At 51.2% G+C, this 24,575-nt stretch overlaps 1 protein-coding gene across 16 annotated transcripts in view; it reads left to right on the top strand.

Moving 5' to 3' along the window:
* Positions 1 to 24,575, top strand: part of LOC118542827 (cell adhesion molecule CEACAM1-like) — a 47,514-nt gene that overhangs the window by 11,785 nt on the left and 11,154 nt on the right. For 2 of the 16 annotated variants that reach the window (XM_078063167.1, XM_078063174.1), the window contains 4 exons: positions 491 to 543; positions 868 to 899; positions 1,339 to 1,380; positions 1,647 to 3,438. In XM_078063167.1, coding sequence (XP_077919293.1) covers positions 491 to 543; positions 868 to 899; positions 1,339 to 1,380; positions 1,647 to 1,712 — 193 coding nt within the window. In that variant the 3' untranslated portion in view covers positions 1,713 to 3,438. The other 14 variants (XM_078063162.1, XM_078063169.1, XM_078063166.1 and 11 more) reach the window with 13 other exon arrangements.

Genomic DNA, 24,575 nt, shown 5'->3' on the forward strand with positions numbered 1-24,575 from the left:
AGGTGGACGTCCTGGGATGTCCTTTATGCCTCTTGTGCAGGCAGATGGAGATAGAGGACGGGCTGCTGTCACATTTCAGCATCTCCTGGCCTGAGGGGACGTGGGTCTGGCCACAGCATGGGCACCACATTCAGGGATCCAGCATACCCGGGGCTCCCCAACTGTCCTGCACACATAGCTGCAGGCTTGACCCTTCCACTCAGACAAACCCTCATGTTTGATTCCTTTCCTGGGTCCTTGATCCCTTTTCAGGACACTTTCTCCTAGAAGCCCATCAGCTTGTGGGTCTTCCCTTGTGAGCCCAGGACAGAAGTGCTCCAAAGACCTTTCCTAATCCCCTCTCCTGGGCCTGTCCTCTGCTGAACAGCACTGGTGGAGAGAGGGGGTCTCTAACCCCTGCCTGGAATGAGGATCCTGCTTTTCCCCTGCTCTCACACCAAAGCTGTGACGTCTCCGTGCACCCCTCACACGTAAGCCTGATCTTTCCTAGGGCCAGTGGCTGGTGTGATCTCAGAGAGCTCTGTCGCCCAGCATCCACCCCCCGTGAGTATATCTTCAGCACGGGTGGGACCTGGAGCCCCGTAGTCCTGCCCACATTGTCCACTCCTGCCAGTCACTCCCCAGGGCCTCTGACCCTTTCTCTGTGGCTTCAGCTCAGGGGACCTCAACTGGCCATAGTCCCTGACTTGTAGAATCTAGATCATAGGTCAGCACCTTACCCTCACTGGGCCCTAAAATGCCAGTGGGTCTGTCCCTGGGAGGTGCTCCTGCTTCCCTATTCTCTGAGAGCTGAGGACCTGTCCCCTCCTGGAGGGTGGCCCCAAGGTTCTTCACAGCCCTGGTGCTAACTCCTGTCTCTGTCCCCAGGCCATGGTCCAGCCAGCCGCTCCGCATCCCCGGTAAGCCCGCCCCCTGCACCACTCTTTCCACTGGGGTCCGGGCTGTGCAGACTCAAGGTGGGCAACCAGCCAATTCAGCAGCACAGAGCAGACCTTGCTTCCCCCAGAGTAGCCAGGATAAGGCAAGCCCTGTTCTGGCCAGGAGTGGACCCTCTTCAGGGGCAGGACCACCCCCCAGCATGTCCTGAGTTATCCCTGCTCCCCTGAGCTGGCCAAAGGAGAACCCTGGAGTCCAGCCAGGGGCAGGGTGGGCACTGGGAGCACCAGCCAGGGGTCCTGGGCTAACAGGAATGGGGCAGGGGGTGCAGTGGGCAGTGGTCGGGGACTGGGGTATGGGTCAGCAGGCTTGGAGAAGGCATTTCAAGAGGCAGAACCGGTCCCTCCCGTAGAGAAATGACCCTCCCTCTCTGACTACCAACACCCATTCTCTCCTGTTTAGGACCCCCTGCCCAGCCCCACCACAGCCGTTCCCATCTACCAGGTGAGTGTGGGCAATGACTGCTCTGGTCCCCGAAGCCCAAGGGGGCCAAAGATCTGCGCCCATCCTGCCCCTGGCTGTGTTTTCAGGTTCAGGAAGCAAGACAGCAAGGGGGACAGGGCATTGTGGGAGGAAGGAGGGGCCTGGGGCAGACACCTGCCACACAGCCAGGCTCCCAGAGAGCAGCCCAGGTGGGCCTAGAACCTGAAAGTCACCCAGAAATGTTCTAAGAAGGTGACAGGGGCTCAGAGGCTCTTCTTCTTTTACAGGAATTACGACACCCCGACACAAACATTTACTGCCAGATCAACCACAAAGCAGAAATGGCTTCTTAGTTTCCCCTGGGAACTGCTCCTTCCAGGGCCCTCCTGAGACCCCAGACTCTAGGTGGAGTCAGGAGCTGCAGCCTGAGCCAGAGAACCGGCTCTAAGCCCTGAAGATATTCAGGGACAAGGACCCAGGGTTGGGTCCCTCATGATTTCTGGAGACCCCTACAGGCTGCCCTGAACCCAGGACAAAGGCCCCCATTTCCCAGGAAGTGGGGGTTCCCGGGGAAAAGTGTCCTGACCCCTGACCCACCGGGGATGATCTGAGAGGATCTGAATAAAAAGGATTCATCCCCTCCTTGGCCCTTTTTTTGGTGAATGGTAATTTCTCTTAGCAGAAATTTCCCCAGGGGCACCTGGCTGGCTCAGTCAGTAGAGCATGCAACTCTTTTTTTGTTTGTTTTTTAAGGTTTTATTTATTTACTTGAGAGAGAGAGAGAGAGATCATGAGCAGGGGAGAGGGGCAAAGTGAGAGGGAAAAGCAGACTCCCCACTGAGCAGCAAGCTGGACGTAGGGCTCCATCCATGGACCCCGGACAATGTCCTGAGCCGAAGTCAGACGCTTAACCAAATGAGCCACCCAGGCACCCCGAGCATGCAACTCTTGATCTTGGGGTCATGAATTTGAGCCCCATGTGTGGCATAGAGTTTACTTAAAAAATAATAATAATAAATGTAAAAAAAAGAGAAAAGAAATTCACCTGAAACTCTGGGTCTCTTCTCTCCTGGGTCACATAGGGAAATGTTACCTCTAAGTTGACCAAGCCCGCATCTCTTGTCCCCCAGGATAGAGGAAGGGGTGAGTGGTGTGGACATGATGGGACCACGCTAACTAGAACACCAGAGCTGTGGCCAAACCATGAGAGAACTCAGCAGTCCTCACACTGCTCAGGGACCAAAGCTATAGACACTCCCAGTGTTTATAAATGTGGTTTGGGTGTCGAGAGCACAGAACATGGGGACTCTGATGACCACGTGAAGATGAACTAGGAAGGAGTTGCTGTGGGCAGCAAACATAAACCACAGAGAAGGATGAACTGGGCATCTTTTCCCTTGGCTATTCTTTAATAGTAGGTCAGCTGGCAACAAATTTTCATATTCTTCCTTCATCAGAAAATTTCCTTCTTTCCCCTTTCCTCCTGAGGATCATTTTGCCAGATACAGGATTTGTAGTCGATTTGAAAAACCTGCCGCTTCCTTCTGGCCTCCATGCTGTCAGATACAAAACCTACCATCACTTACTTAAATCAGTGTTCCTTAATAAGCAATGGGTTGTTTCTCTGGCTCTTTTTATTTATTGATTTTTAAAGATTTTATTTATTTACTTGAGAGAGACAGAGTGAATGAGAGAGAGAGAGCGAGAGCAAAAGCCAGGGGGAAAGGCAGAGGGAGAAGCAACCTCCCTGCTGAGCAGGGAGCCTAAAGCAGGGCTGGATCCCAGGACCCTGGGATCATGACCTGAGCCGAAGGCAGATGCTTAACGACTGAGCCATCCAGGCACCCCTCTCTGGCTCTTTTTAAAGATTTTCTTTCCTCTTGTCTTTAGTTTTCACAAGTTTGCTATGTGCCTTAGTGTGACTGCTTATCGTGTTCGGCGTTCACTCAGCTTCTTGGACCATTATTTCTTCAGACACTTTTTTCAGTCCCTATTTTTTTCCTACTTCTGGTATCCAGTGGCACCAATGTTAGATCCTTCCTTTTTTTTTTTTTTTTTTTAAGATTTATTTATTTATTTGAGAGAGAGAAACAGAGTGTGCTCATGAGCAGGGGAAGGAGCAGAGGGAGAGGGAGGGAGAGAATCATCAAGCAGACTCCCCGCTGGGCACCAAGAGACCACAAGTCAAGGAGTACTAGCAGACTCCAGAAACTGGAGAAGGCAAGAATATTGATCCACCTATATATATACAATGGAATATTATGCAGCCATCAAAAGGAATGAGATCTTGCCATTTGCAACGACGTGGATGGAACTGGAGGGTATTATGCTGAGTGAAATAAGTCAAACAGAGAAAGACATGTATCATATGACCTCACTGATATGAGGAATTCTTAATCTCAGGAAACAAACTGAGGGTTGCTGGAGTGGGGGGTGGGGTGGGAGGGATGGGGTGACTGGGTGATGGACACGGGGGAGGGTATGTGCTCTGGTAAGCGCTGTGAATTGTGCAAGACTGTTGAATCTCAGATCTGTACCTCTGAAACAAATAATGCAATATATGTTAAGAAAGAAAAAAAGAAGAAGAAGAATGTAGCAGGAGGGGAAGAATGAAGGGGGGGAAATCGGAGGGGGAGAAGAACCATGAGAGACGATGGACTCTGAAAAACAAACTGAGGGTTCTAGAGGGGAGGGGGGTTGGTGGATGGGTTAGCCTGGTGATGAGTATTGAGGAGGGCACGTTCTGCATGGAGCACTGGGTGTTATGCACAAACAATGAATCATGGAACACTATATCTAAAACTAATGATGTAATGTATGGGGATTAACATAACAATAAAAAATTTAAAAAAAAATAGACTATTAGAAAAAAAAAAAAAAAGAATATTGATCCACCCCCAGAATCTCCAGAAAGGAATGTGGCCCCGCCAATATCTTTATTTTAGCCCAGTAAAACCCATGTTGGACTTCTGACCTCCAGAAATGTAAGGTAATAAATGTTGCTTTTAAGCCACCATCTTTGTGGTAATTTGTTACAGCAGTAATAGGAATCTAATACAGACTGCATATTAGATTATATTGTTGTATGAATATCAAATTGGGGGAGCTTGATCATCGTACTGTGGGTATATAGGAGAAAATCTCGGTTCTGGTGAGATACGGGCTGAAGTAGTTAGGGTGAAGTATTAGGATACCTATAACTTCCAAGTGATACATCAAAAAATCATATATATATGTATATATATATATATATACATATATATATACATATATATATAATGAAAAAGATTTGTGTGCATGCACATGCATAGATCTACATCTATGCAGCTAGAATACAAATGTGACATTGGTAAATAAGCATGAAAGGTATATGGGAGTTCCCTCTAATAGTCTTGCAACTTTTCTCTAAGTTTGACTTTTTTTTTTATTGGGGGGTGGGGCCTTATGTTTTAGAAGTACACACAAAAGTGTTTAGAAACAATAGTATATGATTTCTAATATTTAATCGGTCGGTGGAGGAGTAGAAGGGAGATAGATACAACAAGGTTCATCATGAGTTGATACTTTGAGCTGGAGATGGGTACTTGAGGGTTCACAGTACCATTCTCTCTAGTATAACGAACTAGAATCCGCTTGTCCATGTTTGTATACAAACTCTCTTTGTATACATTTAAAATTTTCCATATGAAAAGATTTCAAGGAAAGAGAAAAAAATTTCCAGCTCAGAAGTTTTATCAGTGAGTTGCACAGAACTTTCAACACAGATCATCTCAAAATTATACAAATTCATCCACAGAACAGCGAGAGACTATGCCCCCAACTGACTCTGGGCTTAGTATAACCTTTAAACTGAAATAGGAACAACAACAAAAGTACAGAAAGAGGAAAATATCAGGCCAATCATACTCATGAACAGAGAGACAAAAATGTTAATCACGATATTCTCAAACCAATTCCAACAGTATATACAATAAGATAGTACACCGTGACTCAATTCCAATTGTCCCAGGAAAGCAAAGGTTCAATATTAGAAATTTATAAATGGGGGGGGGCATCTGTGTGGCTTGGTCGTTTAAGCGGCTGTCTCTTGATTTTGGCTCAGGTCATGATCTCAGGGTCCTGGGATTGATCCCCATGTCGGGCTCCGTGCTCAGTGCGCAGTCGGCTTGAGGATTTCTCTCCCTTTCCCCCTGCTGCTCCTCCTCCTCAAATAAACAAATTAATTTTTTTAAAAAAATTTATAAATGGAAGAGGGTAAGAATTTCTAGAGTACCATAATGTTCTGTTTCCTGATCTAGCTGCTAGATACATGGGTGTGTTCAATTTTTGAAAATTCAGTAAGCAAAACACTTCATTCTGTAACAGTCCTCCTACCCCCTCAACTTTTTTCATGATGTAGACTCTTTGAAAACACCAGACCAGACATTTTGTCTTGTAGAATGCCCACATTCTGACTTTGTTTCCTTATGGTGTCATTTCACTTGCTTCTCTAAACCCTGTATTTCCTATAAATTGGAAAATGAATCTCAAAGCTGAAAATAGATTCAGGTTATATTTTTTTGGCAAGAATGCTTCCTGGGTTTCATATTGCATCATATTAGGAGGGACATCCTAACTACTTGTCTAGACCTTATGCCAATGTAACTATTTTCATGACATAAAAATTGATCAGCGGGCATTTTTTTAGGTTTTTCTTTACATTCCAGTTAGTTGGGGTGCCTGGGTGGCTCAGGCGGTTGGGTCCTGATCTCAGGGTCGTGGGATCAAGTCCCGTGTAGGGCTCTGTGCTCAGTGGGGAGTCTGCTGGAGATCCTCTCCCTCTGCCCCTCCCCCCTCGCTCTCTCTCAAAAAAACAAAACAAAACAAATAAGTCTTTAAAATTTGAAACATAAAATAAATTCCAGTTAGTTAACATGCAGTGTAGTATTAGTTTTAGGTGTACAATATACTGCTTCAACACTTCCATACAACACCTGGTGCTCATCACAACCAGTGCCCTCCTTAATCCCCATCTCCTATTTCACTCATTCCCCCACTCACCTCCCCTCTGGCAACCATCAGCTTGTTCTCTAGGAATGACATCTCTGCATGCCCGTGGCAAAACTTATTAAATTGTATACTTTCAATATGTTGAATTACTTATATGTCAACTATAATTCAATAAAGTGGTTAAAAATTATACGTCCATATATGAAATATTATTTCAAGTACAAATTTTAACAAATATCCAACTGGATAGAGGGAATTTTTCATCCGCATTTCCTGCACATTCCACCAGAGGGCGGCAGAGCTGCTCTACACCTGGGCGCCTTCCTCAGCACCCACAGCCCAGCAGGGTCTGACCCTCCCCAGCCTCACCCAGTCACCGTCCTCCTGGCTCTCCAGGCTCCCCACACTGGACCCCGTCAGCCCCCCTAGCCAGCCAGGCGTCTCCCCGCTGAGACTGGTCCCTCTATGGGCCGCTAGTCCCTCCACACCCTCTGCCCTTAGAGGGGCGAAGGTCCACTCACACTTCTGGTCTCAGCCCCAGGTCACTTTCCCAGGAGTGCTCCATGTGACCCCCCATCAGCTAAGACCCCCTGACATGTTCCAGACCCACCAGACACTTTCCCTTCCTGGCCCTTCTCTCGATTCTAATTGACTCCTCGGTGCCATGATTTCCTGACTGCCCGTGGCCCTGTTCCAAGGGAAACCCCACGAGTCCAGGGCCCACATCTGTCCTGTTCTCTGTGGAGCTCCCAGGACCCAGCCCAGGGCCTGACATATCACAGAAGCCCAGTAAATACTCATTAAATGCATGAGGGAAACCACACAATGGAAGTCACTTCCGTTCACCTGGGGTCGGAGCCTCTTCCCCACAGACCCAGGCCACTGGCGTCAGCATGGGAGGGGGCCAGCACGTGCCCGAGGCTGTCCCTGTAAGGCTGTCAGGGCTTTCCCCCTCCTAGATTCAGGAGGGACGACAGGGGCCTCCTACAGTTAGAGGTCAGACCCCCATTCATTCCCAGAACACGGACACCCCCTTCCCATCTCTGTCTATGACTGACTTCTCTCCCCAGGGGGCCTGGGTGGGCAGCTTGTGTCCTTCCTCTTCTCTCAGAGATCTGACCTGCCACAAACTCTGGATCACCACTCCAGATGCAGTTACTACCCATGGAGTTCAGAGCCCTACACTGACCTCCAAACATGTCCAGAGGCAAGTCCTCATCCTGAGGGCCCCTGGTCTGTGTGGACACATGCTAGGTCTCCCTGAAAATTTCTCAGTAGCCCAAGGAATCCCGGGGAACGAGGGGAATGTCCCGGGCAGGCAGGACAGAAGAATCCAGGATGTGCCTGTGTTTCCCCGGGGCTGAGGGTCTCCTCCCCTTTCACAGAGGCAGCCCTGGGATCCCTCAGCTGACTCTCCGGGTGGAGCCGCCCCAGCTCCTGGTTCCTGTGGGGAGACCTAGAGCAGAGCAGAGACAGGGACACAGATGACTTGGAAGGAATCTCCCCAGTGCTGTGATGGGGAGACAGAGCATTGTGGTGTTCAGCCTCCCAGGCTGGTGCCTTTTCCCCAAAGTCTCAAAAGACCCTTACAAGGTCATTCCTTGAAATCTCGAGGACAGAGAGCTCCTGCTGAGGAAGCACCATCCCTCTGGGTGGACAATTCTCCTGATACAGGATCAGGAATCTTCTGAATACTGCCTGTCCTCTCCCTGGGCTCACCCTGCCCTGGGATGGAGTCAGGCAGAGCAGAACCCAGGCTGACCAGTCCCTCACCTCTGCCCAGGGCTCCCGACCCACACACATCCTTGGGAGCCTGGTCAGCTCACACTTCCCTGGTGCAGCCCCCAGCATCGCCTCCAGGGGTCGACATAGGAACATGCAGACAACACAGGAAATTAAACCCTGAAGCTGGCTTTGGCTAAGGAGGTGGAGAAGGAGCCTGGTTTCCATCCCTTTCTCCAACAGACCCTTCTGGATCCCTCCCACGTGCCAGTTCTGTCCTGCCCACTCCTTCTAGAGCCCTAGGAGCACTCTGATCTGACAAGGGTCCCTGTGCAGCCGTCGCTCATTGCCACCCATGGGGGAGGCAGGGTGACCACGGGAAAGTCCCCCAGGCAGAGCACACAGGCTGCCCAGGATGCTCAGGGGCACATGGACAGTCTCTGGGCCACAGTTCAGCCAACAGACACGGAGAGAGAGGGTCTCCTCAAAACCTACTCTTTTGAGGACCAGGGAGCCCCAGCCACCTGACCTCCCACCACCTCCTCTCTTCCCAGGACATGCAGGAAACCCCCACTGCACCTGGGAACTGAGCTCTTGAGACACCTGGTCCTGGGTCTCTGTCCCTGGAAGCAGAGGCCAGGCTGGGGACACCCAGGGATGGGCCGTGGGTCCCTCCCGCGTCATGACCCGGCCTGCCCCTTTCTCACCCCCAGAGTCATCTGGGGAGACCGGTGCCCAGCTGGGCTTCTCTGTTACAACAGAAATAATCCCCTGGATTTGGGGACCCTGGGGCTCTGGGTGTGGTACCCACAGACTCAATGCGAGGACTCAGCAGAGGAGTAGGGAGAAGGGCCATCCTGTAATGGTCCCCCTCAGTCTGGCTATTCAGAGTGTGCTCCCTGGGCCAGGACGATCAGCATCACCTGGGAGCTTGTTAGAGGCAGACTCTGGGGTCCACACCACACCTGCTGAGTCAGAATCTGCATTTTCACAGCATCTGCAGACCCTCTGTGGGCTCAGGAGAGGGAGAGGTGGCCCCACCCCCACATCATGGGGTCTCAGCCTGGCTGGGCATCTGCTGAAGCAGCATTTCTGGGTGTCACCTGGGCATCCACAGTCTTGATAAAGTTCCACAGGTGATTCCAGTGCACAGTGGGGGTGACATCCCTGTGACAAGAATTCCTGAGGCAGTCCCCAGGCTCCTGCTCTGAAGGGAAAGCCACACATGGAGGAGAGAGGGCTGTGAGGCTGCGGACCCTGCACCTTGACCCCGAGCTGTGGGGGTCACCGGACGCCAACGCCACAGGCTTGTGTTTGTCCAAACAAGGGCATGTGCGCGCTCTCGCATATGGTGGGAAACCACAGCTGAAGACGGAGAGGCCACAGCTGTTCCCGGGGAACTGAAATGTAGACAGAAATGAAAAGGGAAGAAGGGGACAAGGGAGTCAGGAGGGAGGGGAAGGGAGGGGAAGGAGGGGAGGGGCCCTGGCAGAGACCCCGCCCCCGGCCCACGTGACCCCGCCCAGCGCTCCTGCCCCCAGAGGCGGCTCAGCTCAGAGGGAGGGAGGACGGCAGAGCTGACAGGACAGGACGGCAGTGCTCCTGAGCGTTTCTGGAGCAGAAGCTCTTCCCCCAGAGGGAGGGACGGACCGGGCAGCAGGCACCATGGAGCCCCCGTCGGCCCCTCCCCGAGGAGGACGCGTCCCCTGGCAGGAGGTCCTGCTGGCAGGTGAGAGGGATGATCCCCTGCGAGGGGGCGGGAGGATGGGAGAGAGAGGCTGGCTGGGGTCTCCCGGGGAGGACAGGGCTCTGAGAGGGGACAGGGGAGCAGGGCAGGACGGGGGAGCCGGCTCAGCGACGGGAAAATCTCATGACCTGGAAGTGGGAAGTCAAGGGCTGTTTCCCAAGTTACTCATCACTGAGGACTGAATTCTGAAACTGATAACAACAACCAGGGACCCTAAACACTGCCCTTTCCCACCAACCTGAGATCTTGACAGACAAAACCAGACTTGGAGAGCCCTGGGGCCACATTCATTCATCCCCGGGTATTTACAGCCTGCCCCACCCCTGGGCTACAGCACAGATCAGAGGAGTCCCTGCCCTCCCCAAGCTCACTTCTATGGGGAGGAAGACAGACACGCAGAGACGTCTAGAATGTGATGTCAGGTCCTGACGAGCACCATGAAGGGAAAGGTCAGAATGTGAAGACATAGGGTCTTTAGAGAAGGCGCTCAGGGCAGACCTCTCCCCAGGACCCCCTGAGTGGGAGCAGGTATCCAAGGGCAGGGAGGGAGTGAGTGACAGACATGTGAGGAAGAGTGTTCTAAACAGAGGAAATTAAGTTCAGAGGCGCTGAAGTAGTGTGGTCATGCCCCTGACCTTGACCAGCAGGAGACACACACTCACACACACACCCCGAGGCTGGGGGATTAGGACCTGCTCTCTCTCCAGAACCCCAGCTTTCCCTCCCAACACATAGGTCCAAACACTGATCTGTCTTCTCCCTTCCCTCCTAGTCTCACTCCTAACCTTCTGGAACCCGCCCACCACTGCCCAAGTCACTGTGGAATCGGTGCCGCCCAATGCTGCCGAAGGAAAGGATGTTCTTCTGCTCATCCACAATCCGCCTGGGGATCCTATAGGCTATGGCTGGTTCCGAGGGGAAACTGTAGAGCCCAGCCGTCAAATTGTATCATACGTATTAGACACAAATCTAACTACCCCAGGGCCTGCACACAGCGGCAGAGAGACAATATACCCCAATGGATCCTTGCTGTTCCAGAACATCACCCTGAACGACACAGGAAACTACACCATACAAATCTCAAAGAGAAATCTTCAACTTGATCAAGGAAGAGGACAGCTGCGCGTATTCCGTGAGTAATTCCTCTCTCACCTCTGGTGTTGGGTGGGGTGAATTCTACTTCACACAACAAGATTCACAGGCCTGGATTGTACCTCCATCCCCCTCTGCATTATGTCCTGTGTGCGGTTCGAGCATTAAGTGTGGGACACACACAGTGGAGACAAACTTCCTAAGATCGAATTCCCTTTGTGGATTCCAGCCCTAGCACATTCGCTGCAAAGAGAAGGACCAGTCTGATGGGAATAACTCAGCAGAGGGAGACAGATTCAGTCCAACCCCTTGGGCTCCTTCCCGTGACCATGACTCTGAGAAAGACCCTGCGGGGCTCAGTCAGGGCCAGGCATAAGGGGCCCCTGGGATCCTCTCCAGGGCTCAGCCCAGAAAGCCCCTGCCCAGATCCCTGACTCAGGGCTCCTGACTCCAGTGACGCTGGGGAGTCTGTGCCAGATGTGGGTTTTGGCTTCCTGGCAGGGGGGACAGGGAGCAATGATTTCCTGGCTGCCTGAGTCCTGAGGTTCCTGAGCTGGTCACCAGGCTCGGCACCAAGAGCCACATCTGGGGAGGGGCAGAGCCTGGTCCTTCACCTGGTACTTGGGGTGGAAAGCAGAGATAGGCAAGGTCCCTGGGCCACTGTCTGACTGCCCTGGGGGATAGGAGACCCCAGAGAAAGGTCAGCACCCCCAGGGAGGAACAGAGGAGAGAAGATGCTCCTGGCAGCAAGTCCCGCACTAGGATCGGGCCCAGGGAGCCGTCTCTCATGGAGGCAAGTGACAGTTTATCTGGGCAGCTCCTCTATACCAAGCCTTAGGTCAAGTAATTGTGAAAGATTTAAGGTTAATTACAGACAACACAGCAAGCCTGAGACCATTTACTTGATTTTATTGAGGGAAAACAGAGGCACAGGGCGATGCAGACATTGAAGCAGAGTCACACAGGCAGATCACAATCCTACAAGGTCTGTCTGCAGGTACCGGCCTGTCTCTCCACCCAGGGGGCCTTATCAGGCATCTCTGGACCCTGAGACCAGCTGTGGGATCAGACCTTTCTTCTTAGGGATCCACAGCTCAAGGTAGATGTTCTGTCTGGGAAGTGAGAGCAAATGCAGAATTAATGTTTTTACTCAAGAACTAAATTATCAACGACCAGAGTCAGTTGGGGAATGCCCAGGCCTCCCCTCAGGTGGCCAATCCACAGCTCCTGCGTCAGACTTGGAATCGCTTATTGTTTCCTGATGTGCTGATGGCATCCCATTGGAGTGTAAGGGAAAGGACTCTGCCCTCTCCTCCCGACTGCATACCCCTAACCGGCACAGGGCCCAACAACTCAATTGCTCTTTCATGAAGGAGGGAAGGAATGAATGAATGAATGATTCCCAATCTCTTCAGAGTCTGGTCCCTGGATGCAGAATTCTAGGAGGTTCTAGCCACACCTGTTCCCTGTCCCTCCAGGGGCTGAGACCCATGTTCTGTCCCTCTGACCACCAGCCCCTCGGGCCACTGCCAGAGAGTCTCATGAGGACTGTGGTGTTGCTCAGCCATGGGAGGATCCTGCCCCTGGGTCAACTGTGGGCTCTTAGTGCCCAGAGTCTTTGAAGTCACTTGTAACCCTCACTGCTCACACCTTGGACATTTCTGGCTCTCTTCTCCGTGCATGTCCCTCATCTTCCTCCTCCTCCTCCTTTCCAGCTGGGACTACCCCTGCTCTGCACAGCCTCCTTTACCCTTAAGCCTTGCCTGGATTCTTCGGCTAACACCTGTGGCCCGGCCCACCCTCCCAGGCAACAGTAAAGGACACAGAAATCCGAGCAGCATCCTCTGCCAGGCTCCATCAGGAGCCAGTTTCCCCAGGTCACCAGGAGAGCAAGCTTTCACGGTGCCCTCATCCAGGGCCCTTTCCCTCCGTGACGCCATCAAGTGGAACACACCACATGACAAGGACATGTGACCCCTTGATCTACTCTCTACATGACTCCAGCAGGGAGTCAAAGGCAGAAGGGGCAGGTCTGCGGTCCCCAAAAGCTCATGGGCTCATCTCATGCCTTTTACTCCTGACTCACGTCCTCGTCCTGGTGAGGCTGTCATTCTTCCCAGTGGTTCCCCAGACCCTCCCACGGTGGGGCTGGCCAGACCCTGCGCCTTCTGACTGGTTCACTGCCTATTGCACACACATACATGGGTGCTCTTGAGGACGCCTTTACCATAGGGTGGAACCCTCTCACATGGTGAGATCCACCAGTTCCTGTCCTTTCACTGAGATGCTGCCCAATTTGGGTAAATTGGATCAAACCTGTGTTTCCTGAGGTCAAAAGAAAGCCACATACAAGCATTGGGTTTCTTTCCATTCTGACTGTAGAAATTGGTGGCAGGGACTTTCTTTCCTAAATTTACTAACATAACGCATATCATTTCTACTAATTTGGTATCATTCCTCCCTTTATATAACAGAGGCACCTCAGACTTTCCCGATCAATTCTGTTTCTTAACAGGATTCACTTGTCTTTCTCTACCCAGGGAGTCACTGATTTCAAACCCACTATAACATCTTCCTTCATTCATCATGTGATCCTGGTTGGACTGCAGAACTTGGTCTACAACATATAGTGCTCCCTAGGGAGATATTCCTCCAGAAACCGGTTTTAGATTTTTTGGGTATTAATACTGAGTTTCACATGGAAACCATTTAATTTCTCAAATTTCTATCTCATAATTGTGTTTACAAATGGTCCATGAAGGCCAGACACCCTCCCACCACCCCTCCACCTCCCACCAGTCACCCCTTCTGCATTTGAAAACACCCACTTGTATTTCAGGAAAGACCAGCATGGTTCTCATTGGCCTCTGCAGTGGGAAAAGAGACTTTAAAGACTGAGGGCAGAGCACATAGTTCTCTGCCAAAGCCAGCCAGGCCCTGCCTGTCCCCCTCACTCTTTTCTGGATCATTTCTAGTCTTGACTCTGCTCCCCCACTGTCTCGGGTCAGTCACCATGGAACACCTGGGCGGAACTGTCCTACTTCGTGGCCCTGCAGCCTGAGTGCTGGACTGACCTCCAGGCTTGCCCCTGGTGTCCCCTGGTATTACTTCTGCTCAAATACCCCCTTCCAGGCCATGCTGTCCAGTGTTCTCCAGGCTTATGAGCTCTGGGAAGGCCCATCATTGCCCATCTCCAGGACAACCCTGGAAACAAGGCCTCAAGGAGAACACCTGTAGGTTGAATGGTGTTAGGTCTGTGCAGTAGAAAGGACCTCAGCACCTGCACTTTCCAGGTGTGGCCTCTGAGGTTGGTCAGACAGTCAGTTGGTCAGGGAAGAACCAGGAGAGGCCCAGGGTGCTCTCTGACTCTGTCCTGTGTCTTCCACAACCAAACCCTGATGCTTCTTTGACCTGAGAAGTCTGTGCTTGCTCTCAGACAGAGAGCAGGTGGCCTGTGTTCTCCGAGCACTCAGATCCTCTTGCATTTGTCTTGAGCTACACAGACCTGCCTTATTCTTTGAAGGCCTCAGGTTGGCTGAGAGGTGAGAGATGCCAACTCTGATTCGAGATGCCTATGGAGGAATCACAGGTACCGCTCAGGGCAATGTTCTTTCTGTTGTCTGCACAGCGGAGTTACCCAAACCCAACATCGCAAGCAACAACTCCGACCCCGTGGAGAATGTGGATTCTGTTGTAATAACGTGTGAACCTCAGACTCAGAGCACAAGCTACCTGTGGTCAGTAAACAATGAGAGCCTCCCGGCCAGCACCAGGCTGCAGCTGTCCCTGGACAACAGGACTCTCACTATACACGGTGTCACAAGGAATGACACAGGACCCTATGAGTGTGCAACTCGGAACCCAGTGAGTGCCGGTCGTAGTGACCCATTCACCCTGAATGTTCTCTGTGAGTAACTTCCTTTCCTACCTGGCCTGGGCTGCCAGCCCAAATCCACATGCCGGGGGCCAGGCCACATCCATCCTTCTGGTGTCCGAGTCCATGACTCTCAGCTGGACCCCCAGGCTGGCCATGGCTTCTTGTCCCAGGCAAACCTGGGCAGGCCCAGCCTAAGCCAAGACTGGGAGGGGACAGGCTGCTTCTCCCTGAGAGGGGAAACAGGTGAATGTCTCAGACCCAGGCTCAGTGAACACAGGGGGCCTCTACTGGAACTTTTTAAAATGAGGTTGGGACCCAGCTCAGAGGGACACTGTGGCCCTAATACAGACCAGGAGCTTGGTTTCCCTCGGATTGCATCACCTGTGCCTTTATTCTGTTTGCTCCAGATGGCCCGGACGCCCCCACTATTTCCCCACCAGACTCCTATTACCACCCAGGGGCCAACCTCAGTCTCTCCTGCCACGCAGCCTCTAACCCGCCCGCACAGTATTCTTGGTTTATCAGTGGGAGGCCCCAGCCATTCACACAGGAGCTCTTTATCCCCAACATGACTGCAAATGATGGTGGATCGTATACCTGCCTCGCCTATAACTCTGGCACTCGCCTCAGTAAGACCACAGTCAAGACTATCACAGTCTCTGGTAAGTGGATCCCTGGAGCATCTGCAGCGACGGCTGTGGTGAAGGTCTGTCTGGCTTTCAGCAAAAAGCCTAGAAGTAGTCATTTCCCATTTGCTCCCAAATCTGTCCCTGAACTCTCCCATTACATGTCTGCAGAGGCTTCCTCCCTGATTTCTCATGGCAGACCTTGGATCCAGTCTGGAATGTGGGGAGGGGGGTTCTCAGCTCCAGAAAGCCCCATGCTTTGCAAATAGGGAAGAATAAAGGGTCCTCAGGTTCAAGTTGCTTTTTGTTGTTGAATTGCAGAAGTGCGTTATATATTCTGGATATTAATCTCTTACCGGATAGGATTTGCAAATGTTTCCTTCCAATCCATGGGTTGCCCTCACTTTTTTTTTTTTTTAGTGAACTTTAGTTGACACACAACGTGACATTAGTTTCAGGTGTACAACATAGTGATTGGACAACTCTATATGTTATGCTCTACTCAACACAATGGAGGTCCCATCTGACCCCATGCAGCCCCATTAAAATACCATTGACTGTATTTCCTGTGCTGTCCATTTCATCCCTATGTCCTGTTCATTCCAGACCTAGTGCTACCACTCTCCGGATTGTGTCTTTTGATGCACAGAAGTTTTCTATTTTGATGCAATCCAATTCATCTATTTTTTCTTTTGTTGTCTCTGCTTTGGGTGTCATATCTAATAAATCATTGGGAAATCCAGTTTCAATAAGTGTTTGCATTACGTTTTCTTCTAAGGCTTTTATAGTTTTGACTCTTATGTTTATTTATTTATTTATTTTATTTATTTATTTATTTTTAAAGATTTTATTTATTTATTTGAGAGAGAGAATGAGAGAGAGAGAGCATGAGAGGGGGGAGGGTCAGAGGGAGAAGCAGACTCCCTGCCGAGCAGGGAGCCCGATGCGGGACTCGATCCCGGGACTCCAGGATCATGACCTGAGCTGAAGGCAGTCGCTTAACCAACTGAGCCACCCAGGCGCCCTTGACTCTTATGTTTAGATGTTTGGTCTATTTTGCATTAACATTTGTACACGATGTACAAAGGTGTACATGGTGGAAGGTCAGGTCCAACTTCATTCGTTTGCATGGACATCCAGTGTTCCCAACACCATTTGTTGAATAGACTTTTTTCTCCATTGAATGGTCATGACAACCTTCTTGAAAATCATTCAACCACATATGCCAGTGTTTGTTTCCGGGGTGCCTATCCTATTTCATTGGTCTCTATGTCTGTCTTTATACCAGATCCCCATTATTATTGGTTAATGTAGCTTTGCAGTCAGGAAGTAGGAGTCCTCCAACTTTGTTCTTTTTCAAAATTAGTATTTGAGGCCCCTGAGATTCCAGGGAGGCATCGGGCTGGCTCAGTTGGTGGAACATGCGACTCTTGACCTCAGGGTTGTAGGTTTGTGCCCCATGTTGGATGTAGAGATTACTTTAAAGTAAAATCTTAAAAAAATTGATAGGGATTACATTGAATCTGTGGATCTCTTTGGGTAGCCTTGTCATCTTACCAATATGAGGTTTCATCACCATGAACATGGGATGTCTTTCCATTTATTTGTGTCCTCTGTAATTTCTTTCAGCAATGTTTTATAGATTTCCATGTACAGTCTGTTGACTCATTAATTAGTTCCTAAGATTTTGTTCTCTTTTTTCCTAAGTATTTTATTCTTTTTAATGTTATTGTAAGTGGAATTGTTTTCTTAAACACAGTGATTTTTGTATGTTGATTTTTGTATCCTACAACTTTGTTGAATTCTTAATTAGCTCAACAGTTTGTGTGTGTGTGGGGGGGGATCATTAGGGTTTTGTACATAAAATTTCATGTCATCTGCAAAGAGACATAATTGTACTTACTCCTTTCCAATTTGATTGCATTCTCTGTTTTTTTACCTCCTATTTATTTTTGCCTGGACTTCTGTACTGTGTTGAACACCGGTGCTGAGAGTGGCATGTTTATCTTCTACTTTCAGTGTTTCACCATGGAGTGTGACGCTAGCTGTGGCTGTTGCACGTAAGGCCTTTATTATGTTCAGTGGTTTCCTTCTATTTGTAAGGGAGCCAATACTCTGTACACAGTAACCACCACTCGACAGAAGTTTTTCACCAGGAGAGTCAATCCACAGATCTGGAAGTAAAAGTCTTCTTCAGAGTGAGAAGTCCTGTACATTAAAAACTCCTGATTCCTAAGGTGTGAAGACGGTGCTGGTGGCTTTTATTCCCTAGTAAATTGTAACTATGTAAATGCCTTCCCTACTTTACATGAAGCTGCTTTGGACACAGAGATAGAAGGGCTGCGAGTCCTCCGCCCCCAATATACATGGAAAGGTATATAAGGAATGAGGCATGATGTTTTAAAGTCACAAAAGTTCAAGAAAACAGTCACACAGAAGTCCATGGGAATAAAAAATTCCACCTGATGATGAGGATGCTGGACATGCGGCCTTGGAAGAGGTTCCTGGTGCTAATGCTACACAGATGTCCGGGCAGAGCAGACACAGGACTGAGGGCCAGAAGGGAGCTTGAGGGTCAGAGGGGGAGGTACAGCCCTCTCCTTACAGATCGTCACCTGAACAAAGACACTCATCCTTCTGCAGGCAGCAGGGCCATCCTCTGGGGCACCTTTACAGAGCTCGCTGGGGCCCTCGGAGTGGCTGGCATCTCAGAGGAGGGAGTGTGACCCAAGGCCCCAGGCCCATTCTCATTCCATCACCTGTTTCCTCACAGAGCCAGTGGCCCGACCCTCTCTCCATGCCAACAACACCACAGTCACAGGAAATAAGGACTCTGTGGTCCTGACCTGCTCCACAAATAACACTGAGGTCTCCATCCACTGGTTCTTCAATGGCCAGAGTCTAAAGCTCACAGAGAGAATGAAGCTGTCCCAGGACAACAGCACCCTCACCGTATGCCCTGTCAGGAGAGAGAATGCTGGGAATTTTCAGTGTGAGGTCTCCAACCCAGTTAGTTCTGGCAAAAGTGACCCCATCAGGCTGGATGTGAACTGTGAGTGACCCTCGACCTCTCTCTCTTCCCTGTATATTTTACTGGCAGGGGGTGTGCAATGGAATCAGGCCTGGAGGAGGTAGGAGCCACCTTCACCTTCAGAGCCTCTAGGGCAATGTGGATATAATCCCTGGAATTAGACTAATCTTGTTAGCATCTTGGTTCTGATATGTACCAGCTATTGGAACTCGGGCAAGATGCTCTACCTCCTGAGCCTCAGTCTCCTCATCTGTAAAACTGGAAAGAACAGCTGGATCTTAGGGCTGTTATGAGGGTTGTTAATATGAGTTCATGAGATGAAATCCTGAGACGGCATCATACACAGATTCAGGCTCAATCAAATTTAGCAGCTATTGTCCTTTTGATACTAATGTTTTTGTTACTAGCTATGTCTCGGGGATTTGGGATTAAGTGTTGTCTGATTACGTTCCAGCCCGGTGACCTGCACTGATTTACTGAAGCCCTTTACACACTCAGATGCTCATTTTGCACAGTGGGGATGACACCTGGCCCCCTCATTGACAGGGAAGCAGCAGATGAGATAAACATAAAGTATTTCCCACGTGCCTGGCACAGGGCCGACCTCAAAAGCAGTCAGCTAATGCTATTCTCTTTAATTAGTGTTGAGTGAACAGGTAAGGGCCTCCCTCTAAGAGCATTGATAGAAATGGAAAGGAAGACCCAGGGGAAGAGGCATAATGTGAGAGGAAAATGAACAGAACCCTGGCACTGGCCCCGGAGTGAGGGGACAATGTGAAGAATGAAGCAAGTCCAGGGTTTCACCGTGAAGAACAGAAATGATGCAGCGGTCAAGGGGGTGGGGACATTGTGGTGAGAAAACACACACCACCCAGACCTCACTGGCCTTTCCTTCCTCCCTAACCAGGCCCTTCCCCCACGGCCCCTCCTGGCTTCCCCAGATTTGACTTGAGACTCATTCCCCTCCCTTTTTGTTCTTATTTCAGATGAAAGAAGCACCACAGTCCTCCCCGTGGGGTTCATCATTGGCATTGCAGTCGGGGTCCTGGTCGGACTGGCACTGGCGGCCGCCCTGGGTTGTCTCCTGTTCCACACAAGGACTGGAAGGTACGATGGCATTTCCCAGAAGCTGATCCTGTCCCCCAGCTGACCCCTGGCCAACAGGGGACCCCATCCTGACCTAGGATTCTGGGCTGGCTCTTCCAGGCCTCCCAACTGCCCCCTGGATTTTCCCTCTTATTCCATCTGGCTCCTTCCTCACCAGCTGCTGACCAGGGTCTTCTTTCCAAGCTTCCTCGGTTTTAAATTAGGGACAACTAGGGAACAGCCCCTCAGGGTTGTCTGCATTCATGTGGCAAACCTACAGCTGTGCTCAGAGGACTAAGTACTCAGTAAACAGCACCTCCCATGGTTTATTTAAGTCCACACGCCCTGTGAGGGGGAGTTGCAGCCTCAGGAACTGAGGCTGGTCCTGGTCAGGGTCACAGAAAGGAGAGTGGAAGATCCTGACAGGCCAGGTGGGATCATCCTCCAAATGGCAGATGCGTGAACCACAGTCCCTGTTGTGTGAGAGCAGAAAACCTGGGTTCGGTCAGGTGGACGTCCTGGGATGTCCTTTATGCCTCTTGTGCAGGCAGATGGAGATAGAGGACGGGCTGCTGTCACATTTCAGCATCTCCTGGCCTGAGGGGACGAGGGTCTGGCCACAGCAGGGGCACCACATTCAGGGATCCAGCATACTCGAGGCTCCCCATCTATCCTGCACACATAGCTGCAGGCTTGACCCTTCCACTCAGACAAACCCTCAAGTTTGATTCCTTTCCTGGGTCCTTGATCCCTTTTCAGGACACTTTCTCCTAGAAGTCCATCAGCTTGTGGGTCTTCCCTTGTGAGCCCAGGACAGAAGTGCTCCAAAGACCTTTCCTAATCCCCTCTCCTGGGCCTGTCCTCTGCTGAACAGCACTGGTGGAGAGAGGGGGTCTCTAACCCCTGCCTGGAATGAGGATCCTGCTTTTCCCCTGCTCTCACACCAAAGCTGTGACGTCTCCCTGCACCCCTCACATGTAAGCCTGATCTTTCCTAGGGCCAGTGGCTGGTGTGATCTCAGAGAGCTCTGTCGCCCAGCATCCACCCCCCGTGAGTATAGCTTCAGCATGGGTGGGACCTGGAGCCCCGTAGTCCTGCCCCAGTGTCCACTCCTGCCAGTCACTCCCCAGGGCCTCTGAGCCTTTCTCTGTGGCTTCAGCTCAGGGGACCTCAGCTGGCCATAGTCCCTGACTTGTAGAATCTAGATCATAGGTCAGCACCTTACCCTCACTGGGCCCTAAAATGCCAGTGGGTCTTTCCCTGGGAGGTGCTCCTGCTTCCCTATTCTCTGAGAGCTGAGGCCCTGTCCCCTCCTGGAGGGTGGCCCCAAGCTTCTGAACAGCCCTGGTGCTAACTCCTGTCTCTGTCCCCAGGCCATGGTCCAGCCAGCCGCTCCGCATCCCCGGTAAGCCCGCCCCCTCCACCACTCTGTCCATCGGGGTCCAGGCTGTGCAGACTCACGGTGGGCAACCAGCCAATTCAGCAGCACAGAGCAGACCTTACTTCCCCCAGAGTAGCCAGGACAAGGCAAGCCCTGTTCTGGCCAGGAGTGGACCCTCTTCAGGGGCAGGACCACCCCCCAGCATGTCCTGAGTTGTCCCTGCTCCCCTGAGCTGGCCAAAGGAGAACCCTGGAGTCCAGCCAGGGGCAGGGTGGGCACTGGGAGCACCAGCCAGGGGTCCTGGGCTAACAGGAATGGGGCAGGGGGTGCAGTGGGCAGTGCTCAGGGACTGGAGTATGGGTCAGCAGGCTTGGAGAAGGCATTTCAAGAGGCAGAACCGGTCACTCCCGTAGAGAAATGACCCTCCCTCTCTGACTACCAACACCCATTCTCTCCTGTTTAGGACTCCCTGCCCAGCCCCACCACAGCCGTTCCCATCTACCAGGTGAGTGTGGGCAATGACTGCTCTGGTCCCCGAAGCCCAAGGGGGCCGAAGATCTGCGCCCATCCTGCCCCTGGCTGTGTTTTCAGGTTCAGGAAGCAAGACAGCAAGGGGGACAGGGCATTGTGGGAGGAAGGAGGGGCCCCGGGCAGACACCTGCCACACAGCGAGGCTCCCAGAGAGCAGCCCAGCTGGGCCTAGAACCTGAAAGTCACCCAGATATGTTCTAAGAAGGTGACAGGGGCTCAGAGGCCTCTTCTTCTTTTACAGGAATTACGACACCCCGACACAAACATTTACTGCCAGATCAACCACAAAGCAGAAATGGCTTCTTAGTTTCCCCTGGGAACTGCTCCTTCCAGGGCCCTCCTGAGACCCCAGACTCTAGGTGGAGTCAGGAGCTGCAGCCTGAGCCAGAGAACCGGCTCTAAGCCCTGAAGATATTCAGGGACATGGACCCAGGGTCAGGTCCCTCCTGATTTCTGGAGACCCCTACAGGCTGCCCTGAACCCAGGACAAAGGCCCCCATTTCCCAGGAAGTGGGGGTTCCCGGGAAAAGTGTCCTGACCCCTGACCCACCGGGGATGATCTGAGAGGATCTGAATAAAGAGGATTCATCCCCTCCTTGGCCCTTTTTTTGGTGAATGGTAATTTCTCTTAGCAGAAATTTCCCCAGGGGCACCTGGCTGCCTCAGTCAGTAGAGCATGCAACTCTTTTTTTGTTTGTTTTTTAAGGTTTTATTTATTTACTTGAGAGAGAGAGAGAGAGATCACGAGCAGGGGAGAGGGGCAAAGGGAGAGGGAAAAGCAGACTCCCCACTGAGCAGGAAGCTGGACGTAGGGCTCCATCCATGGACCCCAGGACCATGTCCTGAGCTGAAGTCAAGACGCTTAACCAACTGAGCCACCCAGGCACCCCGAGCATGCAACTCTTGATCTTGGGGTCATGAATTTGAGCCCCATGTGTGGCGTAGAGTTTACTTAAAAAATAATAATAATAGGGAGGGGGGGAAGATGGCGGAGGAGTAGGGGACCCTATTTTAACTGGTCCCCGGAATTGAGCTGGATATCTACCAGACCACTCTGAGCACCCACGAAACCAGCCTGAGATGTAAGAAGATCTGGATCTCTACAAACAGAATATCGCAGGCAGTTGGTTTTGAGGTACGAAGCAAAGAGCCGTGACCCTGCGGGCAGATATCGTAGGATAAACGGCAGCGGGAGGGAGCCTGGCCGTGGGGATCCTACACCGCCGGTGAGCGACAGCCTCGCGCGCTGCGGACGGGGCACAGACTCGCAGACCGGTAGCTTCGGGAAAGGACGTCAGGGCAGCCCCCGGGGTCGAGGACCAGACCGGTGGGGTCGCGTGCACTTGAACCGCAGCACCCCGGGACAGAAACCGGAGCGACGGTCGCGCGCACGCGAACTGCAGCCTCTGAGACGGAAACCCGGTGCGCCGGGGTCCCGCCGGTGAACTGCAACCTCCGGGGTGGAAACCCCGAGCGGCAGGGTCGTGCGCGTGCGAACTGGGAGCGGCTGGTGGTTTTAGAAGCACAAAGGGCAGAGACGCGCCCTGACCTGGAGACAGGACTGGGAGCGCTGCGGAGGGGCGCACAACCCAGGACGCTGCAGTTTATAGCAGCACGGACAGAAACGGAGACGGTGTGGCCTGGAGAGCTCACTGAAGCACAGACTGAGGTCTTTCTGCTCTGAGGCAGAGGGTTGGAAACGGTCTCTTCTGCTCTGACTCGCGGAAGAGACGCGGAAAGCCGCCAGGGAAAGGCACCAGAGAACAAAAGCCCCAAAGACTGATTCCCACTGAGCCCATCCCCCGCCACAGGGGCGCAGGGCAACTCCGCCCAAACAGGGTTGCCTGAGTAACAGCGCGGCAGGCCCCTCCCCCAGAAGACAGCCTGGGAAAACAAGAGGCCAGCAACCCTAAGGTCCCAAGAAAACAGGTGCATCTTGCTTGGGTTCTGGTCAATAATTTCGACTCTATACATTCCCTCAAACACCCATCAACAGAATGACTAGGAGGAGGAGCCCCCAAAACAGAAAAGACTCAGAGATTATGACTTATGCTGCAGATTTACAAATGGATGCAGATATAACCAAGATGTCGGAGATGGAATTCAGGCTAGCAATTGTGGAGACAATGGCTAGAATGGAGAAATCAATTAATGGCAACATAGAGTCTCTGAGGGCAGAAATACAAGGGGAATTGGCAGAACTTAAAAATGCTATCAATGAGATCCAATCCAATCTAGATAATCTAACAGCTAGGGTAACTGAGACAGAAGAGAGAATAAGCGATCTGGAAGACAGTATAATAGACCAAAAGGGAAAAGAGGAGGCCAGGGAAAAACAACTCAGAATCCATGAAAATAGAATCAGAGAAGTAAGTGACACCATGAGGCGTTCCAATGTCAGAATCATTGGAATCCCAGAGGGAGTGGAGAGAGAGAGAGAGGGCTAGAAGATGTATTTGAGCAAATCGTAGCTGAGAACTTCCCTAATCTGGGGAATGAAACAAACATTCGAGTCCTAGAGCAGAGAGGACCCCTCCCAAGATCAAGGAAAACAGGCCAACACCCCCACATGTAATAGTAAAACTTGCAAATCTTAGAACCAAGGAAACCATCTTAAGGGCAGTTAGGGGGAAGAGATTCCTTACGTACAGAGGGAGGAACATCAGAATAACGTCAGACCTATCCACAGAGACCTGGCAAGCCAGAAAGGCCTGGCAAGACATATTCAGGGTACTAAATGAGAAGAACATGTAGCCAAGAATACTTTATCTGGCAAGGCTTTCATTTAGAATGGATGGACAGATGCAGAGCTTCCACGACCGGCAGAAGCTGAAAGAATATGTGACCACTAAGCCGGCCCCGCAAGAAATATTAAGGGGGGGTTCTATAAAAGGAGAAAGACCCCAAGAGTGATCTACAACAGAAATTTACAGGGACAATCTATAAAAACAACGTCTTCACAGGCAACATGCTGACAATTAATTCATATCTTTCAATAATCACTCTCAATGTGAATGACCTAAACGCTCCCATAAAACGGCACAGGGTTGCAGATTGGATAAAAAGACAGGACCCATCCATATGCTGTCTACAAGAGACTCGTTTTGAACCTAAAGATACATCCAGACTGAAAG

This window comes from Halichoerus grypus, chromosome 15, assembly GCF_964656455.1.
Source record: "Halichoerus grypus chromosome 15, mHalGry1.hap1.1, whole genome shotgun sequence".
NCBI classification, from domain to species: domain Eukaryota; kingdom Metazoa; phylum Chordata; class Mammalia; order Carnivora; family Phocidae; genus Halichoerus; species Halichoerus grypus.